The 21,521-nt window shown below is 57.8% G+C and overlaps 3 protein-coding genes and 2 long non-coding RNA genes across 11 annotated transcripts; 3 read left to right on the forward strand and 2 right to left on the reverse strand.

The window, feature by feature from the left end:
* The first annotated feature begins 1,486 nt into the window (after positions 1 to 1,486).
* ABI3 (ABI family member 3) lies at positions 1,487 to 10,114 on the forward strand. Of its 7 annotated transcripts, none has more exons than XM_085083479.1 (9): positions 1,487 to 1,667; positions 3,869 to 4,086; positions 6,816 to 6,983; positions 7,297 to 7,473; positions 8,325 to 8,410; positions 8,505 to 8,609; positions 9,076 to 9,329; positions 9,735 to 9,857; positions 9,928 to 10,114. In XM_085083479.1, exons 2-9 carry the CDS (start codon positions 4,060 to 4,062, stop codon positions 10,104 to 10,106), a joined length of 1,119 nt encoding a protein of 372 aa, XP_084939605.1. In that variant the 5' UTR covers positions 1,487 to 1,667; positions 3,869 to 4,059; the 3' UTR covers positions 10,107 to 10,114. The 7 variants fall into 7 exon arrangements, with proteins under 7 accessions (XP_084939605.1, XP_084939607.1, XP_084939606.1 ...); XM_085083480.1 differs by lacking the exon at positions 1,487 to 1,667 and adding an exon at positions 2,682 to 2,747; XM_085083481.1 differs by lacking the exon at positions 3,869 to 4,086.
* On the reverse strand, positions 2,588 to 5,054 carry GNGT2 (G protein subunit gamma transducin 2). The gene is made up of 3 exons (XM_085083535.1): positions 4,128 to 5,054; positions 3,635 to 3,730; positions 2,588 to 2,723 (listed from the first exon to the last, which is right to left on the reverse strand). Exons 2-3 carry the CDS (start codon positions 3,716 to 3,718, stop codon positions 2,598 to 2,600), a joined length of 210 nt encoding a protein of 69 aa, XP_084939661.1. The 5' UTR covers positions 3,719 to 3,730; positions 4,128 to 5,054; the 3' UTR covers positions 2,588 to 2,597.
* Positions 10,115 to 10,131: 17 nt separating the features above from the next.
* LOC146426755 (uncharacterized) lies at positions 10,132 to 11,742 on the forward strand. Its single transcript, XR_014856703.1, has 2 exons — positions 10,132 to 11,295; positions 11,376 to 11,742. It is a non-coding gene; the product is annotated as an uncharacterized LOC146426755 (long non-coding RNA).
* PHOSPHO1 (phosphoethanolamine/phosphocholine phosphatase 1) lies at positions 11,733 to 18,243 on the reverse strand. Its single transcript, XM_085083506.1, has 3 exons — positions 17,984 to 18,243; positions 14,588 to 14,656; positions 11,733 to 13,600 (listed from the first exon to the last, which is right to left on the reverse strand). The coding sequence occupies exons 2-3, from the start codon at positions 14,630 to 14,632 to the stop codon at positions 12,848 to 12,850; spliced, it is 798 nt and encodes a 265-aa protein (XP_084939632.1). The 5' UTR covers positions 14,633 to 14,656; positions 17,984 to 18,243; the 3' UTR covers positions 11,733 to 12,847.
* On the forward strand, positions 15,165 to 15,778 carry LOC146426757 (uncharacterized). Its single transcript, XR_014856694.1, has 2 exons — positions 15,165 to 15,261; positions 15,320 to 15,778. It is a non-coding gene; the product is annotated as an uncharacterized LOC146426757 (long non-coding RNA).
* Positions 18,244 to 21,521: the final 3,278 nt, after the last annotated feature.

The raw sequence follows: 21,521 nt of genomic DNA on the forward strand, positions 1-21,521 counted from the left end.
TTGTGTTTGATCCATGCTCAGGCCACAACAGGCCTGAGGGCGGGTGGATGAGGGGAAGAAATTCCTTGGGACACAACACAGAAAAATGACAGAGAAGACCCCAGAAAACCCCCCAAAAAAACCCAAAGCCAAAAAAAGTCTAAAAAACCAAAAAAAAGGCTCTAAATAACCCAAAAAGGCCCTAAAAAGAGGCTGGAAGAGGACAGTTTGTGTTTGATCCACGCTCAGGCCTTGACAGGCCTCAGGACAGGTGGATGTTGGGAAGAAATTCCTTATGATATAACCCAAAATAAGGCCCCAGAAAACCCTTAAAAACACTCCAAAAGCCCAAAAAAACCCCAAAAGGCTCTAAAAAGCCCAAAAAGTCCCAAAAAAAGAGGCTGGAAGAGGGGAATTTGTGTTTTATCCATGCTCAGGCCTTGACAGGCCTTAGGACAGGTGGATGTGGGGACAAAATTCCTTGTGATATAGCCCAAAAAAAGGCCAAAGAAGGCCCCAGAAAAAACCTCAAACCCACCCCAAAACCCCCAAAAACCCCAAAGACAAGTCGGAAGGCAGTAGCTTTGTTTCCACTCCTCTCAGTGTGTTTATTCTGCTGCTCCTACAGCTGTACAGCCACATGGACAGCCCAGCCTCTCTGAGGGCTGCTCAGCTCCTCCCTCCATGCCCTGCCCAGGAATGGCTTTTTTAAAACTTTTTTTCACTTTTTTACAATTTTTTTTTTAATTTTGTTTTTCTTCCATCTTTAGGAAATCCCACCCCACTCCCCTTAGCCCCGAAGACGTCGAGAAATGAACTAAAAAGAAAAGGCATTGCTGGAAAGTGGGGACAGGCCATTCCCAGAGCTCCCAGCCCATGGTTTGCTTGATCCCTACAAAAAAGAGCCCAAAAATGCCCCAAAAAGGTCTGAAAAAACCCAAAAAGGGCTTTAAATAACCCCAAAAGGCCCTGTCTTGGAGTGATGTTATGATAATCCCAGGAGCCTGGAGAGGAGAAACTACATCTGAGGAAAAGGACACTAAGGTACACCAGCAGTTTAATCAGGTTTAATAACTCCTTTTCCCCTCTTCTCCCCTTCCCCTGTGCCTTGCAGGGCACTCTGCGTGGTTTTGTTATAAATAAATAGTTTTTTGTTCATTTTCATCTAAGAAATTCTGTTGTGGGTGGGGGATTGGGTGTCAGAGCCCTTGGATCTCGGAGGAGGCGTTTGCTCAGAGCGCTCTCCACCTAAAAAATCTATCATTAATCCAAGACAATCACTCAAAACCCAACACTGGGGACTGGTGAGTTGAAGGTGAGGTCTGGAGCTGTGACAACTAAAGGCCACTTTAGATTGAAAAGAAAGCCCAGAAACTCTATTTTTTTAAAGAGTATTTCCTGCAAGAAAGACAGAGGCCGTGGTGGCGCTGGAGGGCTTATTAAGCATCTGCGAGAAAGAACAAAACCACCTCGATTTGGGGATTTTCTGGGGGCCAGGGAGACGCAGGGAGGGGAGTTCTGGCTTCAGGGGAGTGGGAGAAACCCCTGCCTGAGGAAAATCCCCTTCCTTACATCTTATCCTCCCCTTTTCAGGGTGTCTGAAGTGCCTTTTTCTCGTGGTGAACCATAGGTGAGGCTGAACAGAGATCCAGCAGGCGGGAAAACACTGCTCCAGGAGGGATCCAGAGGTATTTCCTTGGATTTAAACCAATCCCAGGGCGGTCTGGGAGGAAGAGGTTTGCTCCTCTGGGATGGGGACAGCAGGGACAGCTCCCTGAGGGACCCAGAAATTAAAATTGCTGCCGCTTCTCTTGGTCTGGGGCAGTTTGGGGAGAGTTCCCCCGGAGATTCGGTGGAGCTGGAATGGATTTCTAAAAAGCAAAACAGCTCCAAACGCCAAACCCCACAAATCTCCCCCGCTGGATTCAGGAGCTGGCTGCGCCCTGCCTTTTTCCTGCCGAGCAGGAGGTTAAATTTGTCCTAAAAAAACCTGGGAACAAGAGGATCACGGGCTTGCTCAGGGCTGGAGAGCTCCCAGCCGCCCCGGGGAGGTGACACCACTGTCACCAGCTGATTTCCCACGGCTTTTGCGGGGCTTTCCAGGGGAGGAAGCGAAGCCGGGAGGAAGTGCTGGGCTGGTGGCGTCTCGCTCCTCGCCGTGCCCGATCCCGGGTGGATCCCGGGAGGGATGGGCAGCAGCTCTGGGAGATTTGGGATTTGGGAATGAAGCTCCCGATGGCTGGAGCAGCGGGATGGGCTGTGCCGGTGGGAATGCCGAGGCTCTGGGGTGGCTCCGAGCAGACCCAGCTCGGTTTTCCATCACCCCCAGCCTGCTCGGGCTGCGAAAAATGCAGAAGTTTTGCTTTTTGCCCGTGGGAAACCAAAGCTCAGCCGTGAGACCGCAAGCGCTGCAGCGGACGGAGCTCAGCCCCGGCGGCAGGGAGGGGTGGCATTTGGGGATTTTTTGCTTTTTTTCTCTGGTTTTTTTTTTTGCTTCTTTTCGTTCCTTCGCCGTCCTTTAACTGCGCTAGGGTTTGGTTCTGGGCTCGGCGGTGCCTAGAGGGAAAGCAGGATCCTGCCAAGAGTCCTGGAAGGCTCGGGGGAACATCCCGGCGGGGTCAGCTGATGGTGCAGCCTCCCTTCTCCTTGAAGGGGTTCTTGTCCTCGGGAACGCCCTTGAGCAGCGGGTCCTCGCCCGCCATGGACTCGATGTACTCCTTGATCTCCTTGCCGGTCTTGGAGACCTGCCAGGGAAGGAGATGTTCCCGGTGTGGGATGGGATGGGATAATGGGATGGGATCTGCGCCCTACACAGCCCGCGGGGCAGCTGGGACAGAGGAACTGCGGCTGGGAGTGACCACATGGAATGGGGTGTCCCAAAGCATCCCTGGGGTGTCCCAAAACATCCCTGGGGTGTCCCAAAACATCCCTGGGGTGTCCCACAGCACCCCTGGGGTGTCCCAGAACATCCCTGGGGTGTGGTTGGGTGGTGGGTGGGGTGGGGGGGTGTGGGTGGGGTGTGGGTGTTGTCTGGGGTGTCCCAAAGCATCCCTGGGGTGTCCCACAGCATCCCTGGGGTGTCCCAGAACATCCCTGGAGTGTCCCACAGCATCCCTGGGGTGTCCCAGATAATGCTGGGGTGTCCCAGATAATGCTGGGGTGCCCCAAATAATCTGTGACGTGTCCCAAAGCACCCCTGGGGTGTCGCAAATAATCCCTGGGGTGCCATGGACACCTTGCCAGGTGCAGTGGGAGACGGGAACCGTGGGCAGGAACATCCCACATGGAATAGGTTGTCTCAGAGCATCTCTGGGGTGTCCCAAATGATTCCTGGGGTGTTGCAGAGCATCCCTGGGGTGTCCCAAATAATCCTGGGGTGTCCCAAATGATCCTGGGGTGTCCCAAATGATCCCTGGGGTGTCCCAAATGATCCCTGGGGTGTCCCAAATGATCCCTGGGGTGCCACAGCCACCTGTGAGGTGTGGGGCTGGAGCTGCTGGGCTCTGGGGCTGAGGGAAGTGCTGGCCTGGCGGGCAGAGGGGCAGTGCAGGTGCTCCTGCCTGGGTTTGAGGGTGGATTTCAGGGTTTGGGGTTCTTCCCCTTGGCTTCAGGAGGGAAAGTCATCCCTGGCTGGAGTGGGGAACTCAAAACTCACCATTTGCCTCTCGTTCTTCACCTCCTTCTTCAGCTGGTCCAGCTCCATCTTCAGCAGCTCCTTCTCTGTCATGTCCTGAGCCATTTTGCCCTGGAACTGCAGGGGAGCAGCTCGTTATTGGGATTATTGCTCTGTCCCCAGTGGGATTGAATCCCCCAATGGTCCAGAGCAGTGTGCTGTGTCTTCCCAGCTTTCCTGAGGAATTAAACACATTCTGCTCTTTATTTCCTCCAGGTTTTTACAGCATGGATTATGATCCATCAGCCTGGACTCGACTGTTTCCACACCTCTGAAAGGGTGGAAAATTGAAATTTTTGGGACTGTGGAGGTTGGGAAAACCCAACTTTTCCTCCCACAAAACCCACGGCTTGTGTGCCTCGTGGGACACAAATCCCTCAGGACAGGAGCTCCCCGAGGAGCCCGAAATGGGGACAAAGCACCTCCCAATCCAGGTGAGCCCCAAAACCCACCTGCAGGCAGCAAAGCCACTCACCTGGGGGGCCCGGGGGGGCTCCCCTGTGCGCCCTGGCGCCGCTCAGAGCCCCATGGAGGGGAGATGCTGCTCCTGCCCCAGCCGGAGGCTCCTGGGGCTCTGCGGAGGGCGGCGGAGCAGATGTCTTTGCTCCTTAAGCTGATAATGGACTCAGGACATTAAGCTGGTCAGGTGTTGGGAATTAGCCCCAAAGCCCAGGCTAATCGAGGGGGGCACGGGGAGGGGCAGGAAGGGTGGGTGAGGGTCCAGCTGGGCCACCTGGGCAGCCCCCAGGGCTGGCTGAGCCCTCGGGTGGCCGGATGCTGGCCGCAGTGCCGGGATGACCGCTGAGGGTCACGGCAGCTTCCCCCAGTTTGGGAGGGGAACTGGGTCTGGGGGCTGCTCTGGGTGCAGGAAATCCATCATTTCCCTCGACCTGGGGCCACCGGGGCCACCGCGGCTGGGGACAGAGCCTGGGGGCCCCAAGGAAGCACCTGCGGGTGGAGGAGGAGGAGGAGGAGGAGGAGGAGAGGGCGGAGGTGCTTTCCAAGCAAGAAGTGGGAATTTCCTGCGGCCTCGCCCGCGGGGATGTGAAAGGTCCTTGGGCAAGCAGCGGGAAGGACACGGCGTCCCCAGCGAGGGCAGGACGGGCACTTGGGGACATTTAGGGGGCACTCGGGGAGCACGCAGTGGTCCCTGGGCACACCCGGGGGTCACTCGGGGGGCGCACGGTGGTCACTGGGCACTCCCGGCGGTCACTCGGAGGTCACTCGAAGGTCACCCCACCAGATGCCGCACGGGATGCACGTGGGGCTGTCGCAGGGAGGAGCACCTGGCACCGGCAGCATCCAGGGATCCAAGGAACATTCCCTTCCCTTCGCCTCGATCAGGCTCCCCGCCAAGGGCAGGGAATGTTCCCTGGATTCCGGGATGTGCCCGAGCCTGGCTCTGCCCCAAGCCCCGCGAGGGCAGCGGTGGCTCTGCGTCGGTGGGTGGAGGTGGCAGAGATGGGGATGGGGATCAGGATCCTTGTGGGGTCGGGATGGTTTTGGGGTCGGGATCGTTTAGGATCCTTTCTCCCCGCCGCTCCCCCGTGACTCACATCCTTCCCCACGCCGGGGGCTGCCCCACACCCGTCCCTCGCGGGGCCAAGGCTTCCTCCCGCCGGCCCCACCGCTCCGGGCAGGGCGGGGTGTCCCCGGGGCTGTCGGGGACACGGTGGCGCCCGGAGCCCTGCGTCAGCACCGCCAGGGCTTCAAAACGGGCCGGGGGGAGGAAGTGCGAGGCGAGGCCGCGCGATGTCGGAGCTGGAGCGGCTGCGGCACAGCGACATCCCCGCGGGCCGCCAGCTGCTGCGGGAGCAGCACGGCAACCTGCTCCGGGTGGCTGACTACTGCCACGGCAACTACCTGCAGGTCAGGGCCGGGCCGGGCTGGGGGACAGGCCCGCGGTGTCCCCAGGGGTGCTGGGGGAAGGTTTTGTCCTCCCCTCGGGGTTGGCAGTCTGAGCATCTCCGCTGGTTCCCAGCCCTGCTGCCCCTGCAGCCCTGCGGTGCGTTTTCCTGGTGCTGAGGGTTCTCCTCGTGCTCTTGCAGCGGGTTTGGGATGGAGGGAGAGTTCTTCTCGTGCTCTTACAGCGGGTTTGGGATGGAGGGAGAGCTCTCCTCGTGCTCTGACAGCGGGTTTGGGATGGAGGGAGAGCTCTCCTTGTGCTCTTGCAGCGGGTTTGGGATGGAGGGAGAGCTCTCCTCGTGCCCCACAGCAGCTCTCCTGGTGGGGTTGGGATGGACAGAGGGTTCTCGAGGGGTTTGGTGCTCCACAGCAGCTCTCAGGGTGTGTTTGGGATGGAGGGAAAGTTCTCCTCGTGCTCCACAGCAGCTCTCAGGGTGTGTTTGGGATGGAAGGAGGTTTCTCCTCATGCTCCACAGCAGCTCTCAGGGTGTGTTTGGGATGGAAGGAGGTTTCTCCTCTTGCTCCACAGCAGCTCTCAGGGCAGGTTTGGGATGGAAGGAGGTTTCTCCTCTTGCTCCACAGCAGCTCTCAGGGCAGGTTTGGGGTGCAGGGAGGTTCCCCAGGTGCCTCTGGAGAAGCCGTGGGTGACAGCTGGGGACAGCAGCGAGTCCTGGGCTGCTGCAGGGTGGCAGAGGTGCCACCAGGCATGGCTGCACACACAGGGTGAGCATGAAGCTCTGCTGGTGGCACCTCCTCTTCCTCCTCATCCTCCTCTTCCTCCCTGCCTGTCCCCACTGAGGGACGGGGCAGAGCTTTGGGGATGAAATGAGAGGGGAAATGCTCCTTGTGGCCCTGTCAGCCGGGGAGGTCCCTGTGAGTGTCACCCAGCCCGTGGCTGTGGCCGTGCTGGCACGAGGGTTTGGGCCACTGGGGCAGAACCGAAGGGGAAACGCTCTGAGCTATTTCCAGAACTGCCACAGCGTCCCCAGCACAGCTGGTGGCACTGCCAGGTGTCCCACACGTGACACCCCTGCTGTCCAGGGGTGGCCAGAGGCTGAGCTGGGCACTCACTGACCTCCACAGCCTGCTGGCACATCAAATCCCATGGAGGATCCCATGGAGGAATCCCACTCCATCCCCATCTCTGGTACTCTCCCTGCCCCTGTGGCTCAGCCAGGGGAAGTCTGAGGCATTTGGAAAGCAGAAGGAAGTGTCCCCAGTGCCTGTCCCACACCGGCTCTGTCCCCTGTCCCCGCAGGCTGGTGACAAGAGGAAGGCTCTGGAGGAGACGATGGCCCTGAGCACACAGTCCCTGGCCAGTGTCACCTACCAGGTCAGCAGCCTGGCCAGCGCCTTCCTGCGCCTGCTGGACCTGCAGGCTGCCCAGCTGCGCCAGGTGGAGGCTGATGTCACCTGCGTGGCCCAGGTGGGACCTTCCTCTGTGGGGTGGCCTTGGGGAGAGGGCTTGGGGACCTTCACAGCAGCCCCTCTGTGGGGTGGGCTTGGGAAAAGGCTTTGGGGACCCTCCTAGCAGCCCCTCTGTGGGGACAGACTGGACAGGGTTTAGGGACAGTGTCACCCCTGCGCAGAGGGTGGACATCCTCCAGGAGAAGGTGTCACACGGGGAGAGCCTGGGAAAGGGCATTAGGGACACTGTCACCTGCAGAGGGTGGACATGCACAGGAAGGTGTCCCGTGGGGACAGACTGGACAGGAGTTCAGGGACACTGTCCCCTGCAGAGGGTGGACATGCACAAGGAGAAGGTGTCCCGCCGCGAGATCGGCTCGCTGACTGTCCCCAGGAGGTTCCTGAGCCACCAGCAGGTCGTGGCTCCCCAGAGCCCCCCTGTGCTGGAGCCCTACTACAGGAAACCCCTCAACTTCAGCGCCCTCGACCACATCGGCCACGGCGTCAGGGTGAGAGCCTGGAACCCCACAGGGCTGCACGGCTCCAGAGGGGCATCTCGGGAGGGTTTGGGGGCATCTCGGGAGGGTTTGGGGGCATCTCAGCCCCACTGATCCTTCCCCACCCCATAAGGCACCCCAGGAGGGTTTGGAGCTCTCTCAGTCCCACTGATCCTTCCCCACCCCATAAGACACCCCCAGGAGGGGTTTGGAGCTCTCTCAGCCCCACTGATCCTCTTCCAGTTCTGGAAGGTGCCCACAGGAGGGTTCAGGGCCCCATGAACACCACTGATCCTTCCCCACCCCATAAGGCACCCCAGGAGGGTTTGGAGGTCTCTCAGCCCCACTGATCCTCTTCCAGTTCTGGAAGGTGCCCCCAGGAAGGTTCAGGGTGCCACTGATCCTTCCCCACCCCATAAGGCACCCCAGGAGGGTTTGGAGGTCTCTCAGCCCCACTGATCCCTCCCCACCCCATAAAGCAGCCCCAGGAGGGTTTCAGGGCCCCATGAACCCCACTGATCCCTCCCCACCCTATAAAGCAGCCCCAGGAGGGTTTCAGGACCCCATGAACCCCACTGATCTTTCCCCACCCCATAAAGCAGCCCCAGGAGGGTTTCAGGGCCCCATGAACCCCACTGATCTTTCCCCACCCCATAAAGCAGCCCCAGGAGGGTTTCAGGGCCCCACAGCCCCGCTGAGGAAGTGGCGCCGCGGTTCTCACCGTTCCCACGGTGTCTGCTCCTCGTCCGGCCCCACAGCCCCACAACCATCCTCCCCAGCCCTGCCTCCCCTCCGGGGCGGGGCTGTCCCTGCCCTGCGACAGCCGCTGTCACCGCCGCGGTGTCCCTGTCCCCACCCCGCAGGACACCAGCACGCAGCTGTCCCGCACGGGCACCCTGGCTCGGAAAAGCACCAAGAGCTGCTCGGCGCAGGCGGCAGGATCGCTGGGGTGAGCGGCGACACGGCGGGGCTGTCCTGCCTGTCCCCCCGCGGTGGCACGGTGGCCTCGCTCCGGTGACACACCGGCGACATTTCCCCTGCAGGAGGAGCAGCCGCGCCCCCGAGCCCGTGCAGCCGCCCGTGGTGCCCGAGGGGAAACTCTCGGCGGCTTCTTCTTCATCCTCATCCTCCTCGCTGGCGTCCCTCAGGTGCCGGGAGAGCCCGGGGAGTTCAGGGGTTTGGGGAGAAAATGAGGGATTTGGGGGATTTGCTGCCCTGGAAGTGTTCAGAGGGAGAATATCCTCTTGGGGAAAAGGGAAATGATGGGAAAGGATGGGAAATGATGGGAAATAATTATGGGAAATGATGGGGAATTATGGGGAATAATGATGGGAAATTATGGGAAATGACTGGGAAATAATGATGGGAAATAATGATGGGAAATAATGGGGGAATGATGGGAAATGATGGGGAAATGAAGGGGAAATGATGGGAAATTATGGGAAATGATGGGGAAATGGGACAGGGGGTGGGAAGGGTTGGCACACAGCTGCAGGGTCCCTGTCCCATGGTGCCCACGGCTGGTGGCACCTGGTCCTGCCAGGGGACAATGTCTGTGCTCGGGGAGGGGACAGAGCCAGCCCTGCCCTGACACTGCCATTGCTGCACCTCCAGCTCCAGCGGAGCTCCTGGAGAAGGAATTCCTGTTCCACCACCCCTGCTGGGGCCACCCCTGCTGCCACCGTCCCCTCCAGGGCCACCCCTGCTGCCACCGTCCCCTCCTGGGCCACCCCTGCTGCCACCGCCCCCTCCTGGGCCACCCCCAGCACCTGCAGGTGCCATCCCAGCGCCACCACCTCTCCCGGGGGACCTGCTGCCACCACCTCCAGGGGACCTGGCTGTGCCCCCAGCTGAGCTCCTGTCCCCAGGTGAGTGCTCAGTGCTCCGGGGGACCATGGGGACACAGTGGGGGCTGTGTGTGACATCCTGGGGACATGGGAACTGTGTGTGACATCCTGGGGACACAGCAGGGGCTGTGTGTGACATCCTGGGGACACAGGGGCTGTGTGTGACCATCCTGGGGACACAGTGGGGGCTGTGTGTGACCATCCTGGGGACACAGTGGGGGCTGTGTGTGACATCCTGGGGACATGGGGACAGTGTGTGACCATCCTGGGGACACAGCAGGGCTGTGTGTGACATCCTGGGGACACAGCAGGGGCTGTGTGTGACCATTCTGGGGCTGTGTGTGACATCCTGGGGACACGGGGGCTGTGTCCCCTGACCTGTCCCCCACAAAGCCACCCATCCCTCACCCCTCTGGTGTCTCACAGCCCCCGATGACCTCGAGCTGCCACCACCACCACCACCATCAGCTGTCCCCAGCTTCGAGGACCTGCCACCCCCTCCTGCCACCGAGGAGCCACCGTGGGCCCCGGAGAGCTACCTGGAGAAAGGTACAGCACCCCAAATCCCCTGAGCCACACCCGGAGCAGTGCCACCTCCTGTCCCCGCGGTGACACACAGCCCTGTCCCCTCCCGCAGCGGTGGCTCTGTTCCCCTACACGCGGCAGAAGGACACGGAGCTGTCCCTGGAGCCTGGCGCTGTCCTGTTTGTCACCCGGCGCCACTCGGACGGCTGGTGCGAGGGGGTGACAGGGGAGGGGACAGGGCTGTTCCCCGGGAACTACGTGCAGCCCCTCTGAGCCCCTCTGAGCCCTCTGAGCATTTGCAGTTTTGGCTTCTGCACTTGGAATTTTGGGTTCTACGCTTGGAATTCTGGCTTTTGCACTTGGAATTTTGGGTTCTGCGCTTGCAATTTTGGGTTCTACACTTGCAGTTTAGGGTTCTGCATTTGTAATTTTGGGTTCTGTGCTTGGAATTCCTGCTGCTGCCCCTGGAATTCTGGCTGCTGCACTTGGAATTTTGGGTTCTGCACTTGGAATTTCGGGTTCTGCGCTTAGAATTTTGGGTTCTGCGCTGGGAATTTTGGGTTCTGCATTTGGAATTCCGGCTGCTGCACCTCGCCTTGGAATTCCAGCTTTTGCACTCGGAATTTGGAACTCTGGCTTCTGCACTCGGGATTTCGGGTTCTGCTCTTGGAGTTTTGGGTTCTGTGCTTGAAATTGTGGCTGCTGCACTTGGGATTTGGAATTCTGGCTTTTGTGCTTGGAATTCTGGCTGCTGCCCCTTGCCTTGGAATTCCAGCTTTTGCACTTGGAATTCTGGCTTTTGCACTTGGAATTTTGGGTTCTGCACTTGGAATTCCAGCTTTTGCACTTGGAATTCCAGCTTTTGCACTTGGAATTCTGGCTTTTGCACTTGGAATTTTGGGTTCTGCACTTGGAATTCCAGCTTTTGCACTTGGAACTCCAAGTTCTGCACTTGGAATTCTGGCTTTGGCACCGCTGGGAATCCACAGGGATCTGCAGCAAGGCTGGTCAGCACTGCTGGCACAGCTCCTCCCAGAATATCCTCCCATCCTTCTCCCCCGTTTGGAGCAAGGACACGGAGCTGGGAACAGGGCAGGCACAGCTCCCAGAGCATCCTCCTGTCCCTGTCCCTGTCCCTGTCCCTGTCTCCCCTTTGTCCTCGGGACACCGAGCTGGGAGCAGCAGGAGCACAGCCTGATCCCGGGGATGCAGCCCTGGATCGCCGCCCAGGACAATGGACATGGAGCACAGCACCCCCAGGACACTGGACAGCACCCCCAGGCCACTGGACAAAGAGCAGAGCACCCCCAGGATACTGGAGAGCACCCCCAGGCCACTGGACAGGGAGCACAGCACCCCCAGGACACTGGACACAGAGCAGAGCACCCCCAGGACACTGCAGAGCACCCCCAGGACACTGGACAGAGAGCAGAGCACCCCCAGGACACTGGACAGGGTGGGGGTGGGGGGGTGGTGGGGGTTGGGGGTGGGGGGGCCCCCAGGCCACCGGACACAGAGCACAGCACCCCCAGGACACTGCAGAGCACCCCCAGGCCACTGGACAGAGAGCACAGCACCCCCAGGACACTGCAGAGCACCCCCAGGCCACTGCACAGGCAGCACAGCACCCCCAGGACACTGCAGAGCACCCCCAGGCCACTGGACATGGAGCACATCACCCCCAGGCCACTGCCCGCTGTCCCCGTGGATGACCCAAACCCCAATCCTACCCCAAACTCATCCCCTGACCCCTCTGCTGCTCCCACCCCATTCCCGAGCTTCCAGCAGTCCCGGGAAGATAAATAATATTTTTTTTTTTGCTGCAAATCAGAGCTGTTGCTCCCCCAGGCTCTGCCTGGGCACAAGCAGCTCGCGGTGTCTGCAATACAGAGAGCTCTGTGAACATCCATCTGGACCTTTAATTCCATGGCTTTGAGTTCCACACAGCCCGACAGGGCGCGGAGAGGAAGAACAGACAGGATGGGGCAGAGAGAGGAACAACTCGGGGCGCTTTGGTTATTTCCTGCTGGGATTTTGGGTTCCGAGGAGTCAGAAACCCTCGGGGGTGGTAAGGCTGTGGAGAAATCCGGGAGGAGCTAACAGCGGCGCTGGAGCTCCGCCCTGCAGAGTGCAATTAACGGGTAATTAACGGGTAATTAACGCTGCGGCGCGGAGGGGACACGGCAGGGGGTTTGGCCTGTGGGCACGCGGGGTGACAATGGCACAGCGCCGCAGGGACCCCCGGGGTGGGTGACACCTCTCAGCCGGGTCAGAGGGCACTGTCCACTCCCGCGACAGCGGCAGTCAGGGGGGATTGTCCACTCGGTGGGGCAGAAGGGGTTAGAGGGAATTGTCCCCTTTTTGGAGTCAGGGGGAATTGTCCCCTTTTTGGGGTCAGGGGGAATTGTCCCCTTTTTGGGGTCAGGGGGAATTGTCCCCTCTTTGGGGTCAGGGGGAATTGTCCCCTTTTTGGGGTCAGAGGGAATTGTCCCCTTTTTTGGGTCAGGGGGAATTGTCCCCTCTTTGGAGCAGAAGGGGAACAGGGAATTCCCAGCCTGAATTCCCGGCGGGTTCCGGGAGAGGAAAGGAGCCGGAGGTGGGATGTGCAGGGCCAGGAGCAGGGAATTCCCAGCCTGAATTCCCAGCCTGAATTCCCAAACTGATTTCCCAAACTGGATCAGGAGCCAGGGCCGGGCTGTGAGGGCAGCAGGCAGCAGGAAGGACATGCCCAACCCGCAGGGAATCACTCCTGGATTTTTAGGAATTCTCTCGAGCTCAGAAGGGAAAGGGAACAACAACTCCCCAAAATCCCACCGGCGCCGGCGAAGGGCGCAGAGTCCAGCCGCGGCCGCAGCTCTGTCCCCACGGCAGGGCAGGGCAGGGCAGGGCGGGGCGAGGAGCCTGCAGAAAGTGCTTTATTCACCGCGGAAGGAGCTGGGAGAGGCAGGAACAGCCCGGAGGAGCCAAGCGAGCAGCGCAGGGCGGCCGAGACCCCCGAGACCCCCAGGCCACCCTCAGCACTTCCTGCGCAGCACCTCCTGCAGGTGCCGCGCCACCTCCACCCCGGACTCCCAGGGCACCGCGGCGGCCGCGAAAGCCCCGGGCTGCTTCTCCTGCACCTCCTGGATCAGCCTGTGCATGGGATAGCCCTTCCTGGGGAACGCCACGTCCGCCGCCCGCAGAGCCCCGGCCGGGCAGAAATCGTTGGCTCCGTCACCCACGTAGAACACCCGCTGGAACTCCACACCCTCCCGCGCCCTCTCGGCCAGGTACTCGGTGAGGATCTTCCTCTTGCACATGTTGGGAGGACAGCGAAGGCACTTGTGGCTGTGGTAAGGACCCAGCGTGAGGTAGCCGCGGCGGTCCAGGCCGGCCGGGTTGCTGAACACCTTGCGGAACGCCGAGTGGATTCCTGCCGCCCGCAGCTTGGCCTCGATGCCGAACGTGTTGGCGTCCGAGATGAGGATGACCTCGAAGAGCTCGCGGTGCTTGGCGAGGAACTGGAAGAGCTCGGCCATGCCGGGGGACAGCGGGATGGCCTCGTAGATGGCCCTGAAGTCGGCGGCGCGCACGCCCTGCTCGCCCAGGAAGGCCAGGAGGCGCTGCATGTGCTCGTTGTAGGAGGCGCCGGGCGGGCTGTGCCGCAGCGCCTCGGGCACGGCGCGGCCCCGAACTACCGAATCGTCGCTGTTCTCGTCCACCAGCGTCTCGTCGAAGTCGAACACCAGCAGGAACCGCGGCGGCCGCGAGCCGGCCATGCCCACGCCCTGCAGGGGACAGCCTGGGGTTATTTGGGATGTGGTAGTCACCATGGGCTGGGCACTGGCCATGCCCATACCCTGCAGGGAAACGGGACAAGATCTGGGGTTTTTATTTGGGATGTGGTGGTCACAGGGGCACTGGGCACTGGCCATGCCCTGCAGGGGAACGGGACAAGATCTGGGGTTATTTGGGATGTGGTGGCCACCATGGGCTGGGCACTGGCCATGCCCACACCATGCAGGAGAATATCCTGGGGTTATTTGGGACGTGGTGGCCACCACAGGCCGGGCACTGGCCATGCCCACGCCCTGCCCAGGGAGGACAATGCCCCACTGTCAGTCAGGACATGGTGGCCACCAGCAGGCCAGTGCCAGCCCTGGGCTACCTCAGCCAGGAGGGGGTGGTTAATCCACCCAGCACAGCCCTAAACCCTTATCCTGCCCTAAAGGATCTCTGTGGCCACACTAATCCCAAAGGTCACTGTGCCCCTGCTGCCCTAAAGGGTCATTATGGTCACACTGATCCCAAAGGTCACTGTGCCCATGGTGCCCTACAGGATCATTATGGTCACACTAATCCCAAAAGGTCACTGTGCCCATGGTGCCCTAAAGGGTCATTCTGGTCACACTGATCCCAAAGGTCACTGTGCCCATGGTGCCCTAAAGGGTCATTATGGTCACACTGATCCCAAAGGTCACTGTGCCTCTCAGGGCTGTGGGGACAGAACTTCATGGGATCATGGGATTAATGGGGTTGGGAAAGAGCTCTGGGGTCACCGAGCCTGACCTTTGACCTGGCATGGGGTGGGATGGACAGCCTGGCCTGGGACAGGGACAGGGATGGGGACAGGGACAGGGATGGTGGCAGAGGTGCCCTGGGGACACAGATGGTGGCACTGACCCTACAGGGGACACAGCCAGTGGCACTGACCCTACAGGGGACACAGGGATGGTGGCACTGACCCTACAGGGGACACAGACAGTGGCACTGACCTTACAGAGGCATGGCAGCCCCAGGGCCTGGCAGCACCTCCTCATGGCAGCACCATCCCGATCCGAGCGCTGTGGGGAGACAGGGAACGGGGAATGTTTGGGGTTTTTGGGATTTCTGGGGTGCAAACACAGGGAATGGGGAATGTTTGGGGTTTTTGGGATTTCTGGGCTGAGGGTTGTGCAAACACAAACACAGGGAATGGGGAATGTTTGGGGTTTTTGGGGTTTTTGGGATTTCTGGGCTGAGGGTTGTGCAAACACAAACACAGGGAATGGGGAATCTTTGGGGTTTTTGGGATTTCCCACGGAGGATTCCCGAGTTTCAGGGTGGAGGAATTCGAGCCCTAAAATGGCTCTGAGCCTTCCTAATTCCCCAGGGGGGAATGGGAAAATCGCAGGAATGGGAAAAATGCTGGAATGGGAAAAAAAATTGGGAATGGGGAAAAAATTTGGAATGGGGGGAAAATGCTGGAATGGGAAAAAAATTAGGAATGGGAAAAATCCTGGGTATGGGAAAAATCTTGGGAATGGGAAAAATGCTGGGAATGGGAAAAACACCAAGAATAGGGAAAAAAAACCCAGAAAAAGGAAAACACCTGAGAATTGGAAAAATCCTGGGAATGACATAGAACCCTGGGAACAGTAAAAAACCCCAGGAATGGGAAAAAACCCCAGTAATGGGAAAAAACCCCAGTAATGGGAAAAAATCCTGGGAGTGAGAAAAAATCCCAGGAATGGGAAAAAATCCCGGGAATGGGGAAAAAACCCAGGAATGGGAAAAAACCCCAGGAATGGGAAAAAAACCCAGGAATGGGAAAAAACCCCAGAAATGGGAAAAAACCCCAGGAACAACAGCCCTGCCCCAAATCCCTGATTCCCTCCCGCCGGAATGGGTTTGGGATGTTCCTTGGGATGATTTTCCGGGAATTCCAGCCGGGATGTGCCAAGCAGAACCTCCAAACCCAGAATTTGGGATCCACAGTGAGGGAAAACCCCAAAAAACCCCCGAGGTGCTGGAAATTTGGGAATATCCCGTCGGGAATGGGAGCTGGGAATGATCCCAGCAGCAGGAGGAGCCCTGAAGGTGATTTGTGGGGGATTGGGTTGGATCAGATCCCAAATCCAACTATTTTGGGAACAAACTCTCCGTGACTCGGCTGGAATAAAACCCCAGCGGCACCTGGCACAGGAGTGAGGCACAGAAATCATGGAAAAATCCCAAATCCTGCGGGTTGGTTTGGAGAAAAAAACATTAAAAATTGAGGGTTTTTTTTTTACAGACATCATCCGGAGCCAAAAAATGCCACAGAGGGAAAAAATGGGATTAAATGTGGAAGGGAATTTTGGTTAGAGGCAGTGGGGAGGAAATAATTTGGGATTGAGGTGAGGGAGAGGTGGGGAAAGGGCTGTGGGGTGGCTGGGGGACAGTGGGGACACCGAGATGGGGATTTTGGGGACACAGGGAGTGAAAGTGCCCCAAAAAAATCTCCTCTGCGCCCAAGGTTTGGGTTTGTGGGATGGAAAGGCTCCTGGGATGGGATTGTGGTCAGCAGGGGGAGCCAAACCGACCCCAAATAACCCCAAAAACAACCCCAAAAAAAACCCCAAAACTGACCCCAAAAATAACCCCAAAACTGACCCCAAAAATAACCCCAAAAATGACCCCAAAATGAACCCCAAGAGCGACCTTAAAAAAACTGACCCCAAAAACTGACCCTAAAAAACCAGCCCCAAAGTCGACCCCAAAAGGAACCCCAAAACTGACCCCAAAACCGGCCTTAAAAAAAACCAGCCCTAAAAAACCTGCCCTAAAGCTGACCCCAAAACTAACCCCAATACTGGCCTTAAAAAAAACCAGTCCCAAACCTGACCCCAAAGCCGACCCCAAAACCGTGATGAATGGGATCCAAATGTGCCCTAAAAGCGTTGCCAGCGTTATTTAGGGTTTGGGTCCCTGCTGGGATTCCCCTATAGAGGGACAGACAAGGACATCCCATAAAATCCCCAAATCCAGCGCCGCAAAATATCCCAACCCCATAAAGCAGAGCTGTGGGGTTTGGAGTTCCCAGCCCTGATCCTAACAGGAGGGGAAAAAAATAATTTGGGGAATCTCCCAGAGCTGAATGAATCCCTGGGTACAACCAGCAGGAAGGGAAATCCCAGATCCCTGATCCCATTCCTGATCCCATTCCTGATCCGGGAAGGGAAATCCCAGATCCCATTCCCGATCCCATTCCCGATCCCATTCCCGATCCCAAAGGAGATCCCATGGAAAGCAATTAAAATATTCCCATTTCCCAAAAACGCAGCCCGGAGCTCCGGGACAGGAAATAAACGGGATAATCGCTCCTTGATCCCATCGGGAATAAAGGTTGGAAATCCCGGAATTTGGGATTAAGGTCGGGAAATTCCCGGGAATCCTTCCCTGGGTGGTTTTTCCCCCAAATTTCAGGATTTTTGGGGCCGAGGGAGGAAGGGTTGGAACCTCCAGCCGCTCCTGGTCCCCGCGGATCCCCAGGAATCCCAAAAATCGGGATTTGGGGAGAATTCCCGGGGCAGGAGCACTTTCCCCGCGGCTCTTGCCCGATTCGGGCGTTTTTAACCCCAAAGTTGTTGGGGGCGGAAAAACCACTGAGTTGTTTTTATGTTTAATGAACTCCAAGCCAAACCTAGAGCGAATTCCAGCTGAGGACAGAATAAATCCCGGGAAAATCCCGGGAAAAGCCGAGAGGGAAAACCTTCCCGGGAATGATCCCAGAGCGGGAAAGGAGGGAATTTCTGGGAATCCCTGGGAAGGAGAGCTCGGAGCTGCTCCGCTCCCCGCCCGGCTCCGTTCCCCGAATTCCCGCCCCGGGACCGGCAGAGCTTTCCCCGTACCGGGACCGGGCAGAGCTTTCCCCGCACCGGGACCGGCAGAGCTTTCCCCGCACCGGCACCGGCAGAGCTTTCCCCGCCGCGGGCTCTGCCCGGTTGTCCTGCCGGGAATGCGGCGGAGCTGCCCGGAGCGCGGCTCGGCCCCAAAACCGGCGGGCGGCGGCTCGGGGAGCCAGCCCCGGGTCCCGATCCCAAACCCAAATCCCGATCCTAATCCCAATCCCGATCCCGATCCCGGATCTCGCCCGGTGCCCCCGGGCCGGCAGCGGCTGCGCTCCGGTAGCGCCCAGCCCCTCCCGAGCTCCTGCCGGTACAGCCCGGCCGCTCAGCCCGGCTGGCTCCTCCCGGTACCGGCAGGCTCCGAACGGCTCGTCACCGCCGGTACCGACACCATCCGAGCTCCGGCCGGCTGCAGAGCCTCCGGTGCGGCAGCAGCCTGGCGGATCCGGTATCTCCGGTATCCGGTATCTCCGGTATCCGGTATCTCCGGTACCGCCGCGGCGCCGCCGCTCGCCTCCTTACCGGGTCGGAACGTGCCGGGAGCGCCCGGTTCGCCCCGGAGCCGGAGCGTGCGGGGGCGGCGCGGGGGCAGCGCGGCCCGGGGGCGGTTCGGTGCCGTTCTGTGCCGGTTCTGTCCCGGTTCTGTGCCGGTTCTGTGCCTGTTCTGTCCCGGTTCGGTGCCGCTCGGGGCCGTGCGGCTGCTCGGTGCCGCCGCCGGGGCTGCCGCGAGCGCGGCGCCTTTAAAGCGACACGGCCGGGAGCGCGCCGAGCCGCCGCAGTGCGCCGACGTCATCGGCCGCGCAGCCAATGGCGGAGCAGCCTCCCCGCCGCGGAGGGGCGGGGCTAGAGCAGGCCACGCCCATTTCCCGAGGGGCGGGGGAGCGCGGGTCACCGCCGGCGCGGAGTTGCCAAATGGGGAAAAACCAACAAACCGGGAAAAACCAACAAACCGGGAAAAACCAACAATTCCCCCTCTCCCCGCCCCGCCCGGCCGCCGCTCCGCCGGAGCCGCTCGGGTTGGTTTTGCTCGCCGAGCCAAGGGCGGCGCTGAGGCTCCGAGCGAGAAAAACGCCCGAATTGTCCCCAAAATCAGCCCAGCCCAGCCCTGCCCAGCCGTGCCGAGCCGTGCCCAGCCGCAGCCCGCGCTAATTTGGGGAACCGCAGGGTGGAGCAGCTCTCGGGGCTGCTGAGAGCCGCAGATAAAAGCGGCGCCGGCAGGGCGGGGGACAGCGGGTGGCCTTGGGGACACGGCGGGGGGAGCGGCGGGTTGGGGTTTTGTGAGGTTTGTAATTAAAGTGTCCCGGAATGGAAAGGCACGGAGATTCCAGGGGATGGAAAGCCGCAGGGATCGCTCCGTGCCAGGCTGGAGCCACCCGGCAGTGCCACGTTGTCCCCGCGGCAGTGACAGTCCCCAGAGCTCGGGATTTGCCGCGTTTTGGGGAAAAAATGTCCCGGAGCGGCGGCGGGAGAGCTTGAGCTGGCTGTCCCGGGAAATAGCAGGGAATTAGTCTAGGGAATGCTTTTAGGGAATTATTTTAGGGAATGGTTTTAGGGAATGAATTTAGGGAATGATTTTAGGGAATGGTTTTAGGGAATGGTTTTAGGGAATAGTTTTAGGGAATGATTTTAGGGAATGAATTTAGGGAATGGTTTTAGGGAATGGTTTTAGGGAATTCTTTTAGGGAATGGTTTTAGGGAATTCTTTTAGGGAATGACTTTTGGGAATGCTTTTAGGGAATGGTTTTATCCCCTCTCAGCCCGAGCTGTTCCCTTTTCCCCCTCTGGACCCACCGGGACTCCAAAGGGTGAATTCCCACCGGGAATCATCCCAACCTTATCCCGGGGAGCTCGGCAGGGACGATCCTGATCCTGATCCCAATCCTGATCCCAATCCCGATCCCAATCCCGATCCCAATCCTGATCCCAATCCCGATCCCAATCCCAATCCCGGGGATTTTCCACTGCGGAGAGCTCCGGGAGCAAACGAGGACAGCCTGGGGCTGGCAGACCTGGAACTGGTCTGGAATGGGTGTGGATTGGGTCTGGAATGGGTTTGGAACGAGTCTGGAATGGGTTTGGAATGAGTCTGGAATGGGTTTGGAATGGATCAGGAATGTCCTGGAATGACCTGGAATAGCCCTGGAATGGTTTGGAATGGAACTGGAATGATCCTGGAATGAAAAACCACAATTTCAGAAATAAAACTTAAAAAATTCAATTCCCAAACTCCCTAAATTACCTTCGGGCTCAGTAGATTGTCAGGGAGGGAAACCCCAGGAGAACCCAAATTCCCAAACCCAAATTCCCAAATCCAGTTCCCAAAACTTCCAACCTCGACCCCAACCTGGGGGAAATTCCCTTTTTTTCCTCCTCGAAGGACCCAAAGCACTTGGGATTTCACAGATTCCGTCAAAAGGAGGTAATTTTCCCATTTATTTCGTGGGAAGAACACCTGGAAAATCCCCCTGGAGTTCTCCATCCCTGTGGAATTCTGGGGGTGCAGCAGTGAAAAATTAACAGTTAAAAATCAATTTTTTTTAACCCCAAATTTCCCTTTTTTTAGGTTTTTTTTTTCCCAGGAATAAATAACTCCCTGGGAAAATCCCAGCCCATCCATCCCAGGATTTTCCGTGGATTCAGCAGCACCAGACCGGGAAGAGGAATTGGAATTTTTAATTTTCTTCCACAGAAAGGAAGCTCAGAATTCTCCAAATTCTTACATACAAAGAGGCCTCGAGGAACTGAAAAACAGGGAAAAAAAAAAAAAACCAAAATAAAAACCATCCTGAATGTTGGAATTCTTGGAAGAGCAGCTTTGTTCCGGAAAATTTATTGGGAATTAAAAATCACTTTGCAAAACCGGAATACAAATGATTTCTCGTGGACTTTTTTTGGTGTTTTTTTCCTCTTTTTTTTTAGGGTTTAAAAATCAGTTTATCCCAGGCCTGAGCAGGGAATTGCAGCACCAGAGAAATGCAAAATTCCGGGTGTGGAATGTAGAGAATTCCAGGGAATTCCAAATTGGTTTTTTCCTGCTGGGAGGGGAGGGAAAAATCGTGGAGAAAATGGGTAAAAATGGGTTAAAAAATGGGTTTTAAAAGGGTAAAAAAGGGTTAAAAACGTCATGGATTTTGTCAGGAATTCCAGGAGGGATTTCCAGCTCTGCCAAAAATGAGGATTTTCCTATGCTGTGAAAAACCCAAACTCCAGGATGAGGAAAATTCTGGGAAAACCTCCAGAGAGGAGCAAATTCCAGAGTTTTTCCCATCCTGGGGAATTCCAGTTTTTCTGGATAAAACCAAATCCCATGAATTCCAGAATTCCGGGGATCCTTGGGTTTGGGGTCAGGGAGGAGGAATTCCGGGAAAAGAGGATTTTGCAGGATTTTTATTGCTCAGGATGGAGCAAATCTCAGGATTTGGGGCAGAAAATGAACCTGGAAATCCCTGGAATTAGGCAATTCCCACGGGAATGGGGAAATTCCCATCCTGGAGGGGATTTTGCCCAAAATCCCCAACTCTGATCCCAAAATTCCCTCCTGGTTTTCCAGGATGGAACATCCAGGGAATGGAAAAGCTTCGTCCCAAATTCCTCCCTCTCCCAAAAATCAGGAATTACAGGAATTCCCTAAATCAAAGAGCAGCTTTGGATTCATCCCTGAATTCCATCCCAAGGAAATTCCTGCTGGCAGATCCCTCTCTCTTTTTTTGGGATTTTCCCATTCCCAAATGTCCCAAATTTGGCTCAAACCTCCCCAAAACCAACATCCCTCCATTCCCATCCACATCCATCAGGAATATTCCATCCAGAAAGGGGAAATCGAGTTAAAAAATCCACAAAACCACCAAAAAACACCCCAAAAAAAGCCCTAAAAAATAAATTAAAATCCAGAAATCGACGCCGTTCTGGAGGCAATTTTTCCAGAAACCTCTCTGGGTTTGGTTTTTTTTTTCCTCTCTTCCCTGCAGCACCTTGGAGTTGTTGGAGAAATCCTGGAAGTTCGGAAGCAGCTTTGAAGGAATCCATCAGGAATCCGTGGGGATTTGAAGAAATCCATGGG

This window comes from Lichenostomus cassidix, chromosome 27, assembly GCF_008360975.1.
Source record: "Lichenostomus cassidix isolate B80296 chromosome 27, HeHo_3.0, whole genome shotgun sequence".
Lineage (NCBI taxonomy): Eukaryota > Metazoa > Chordata > Aves > Passeriformes > Meliphagidae > Lichenostomus > Lichenostomus cassidix.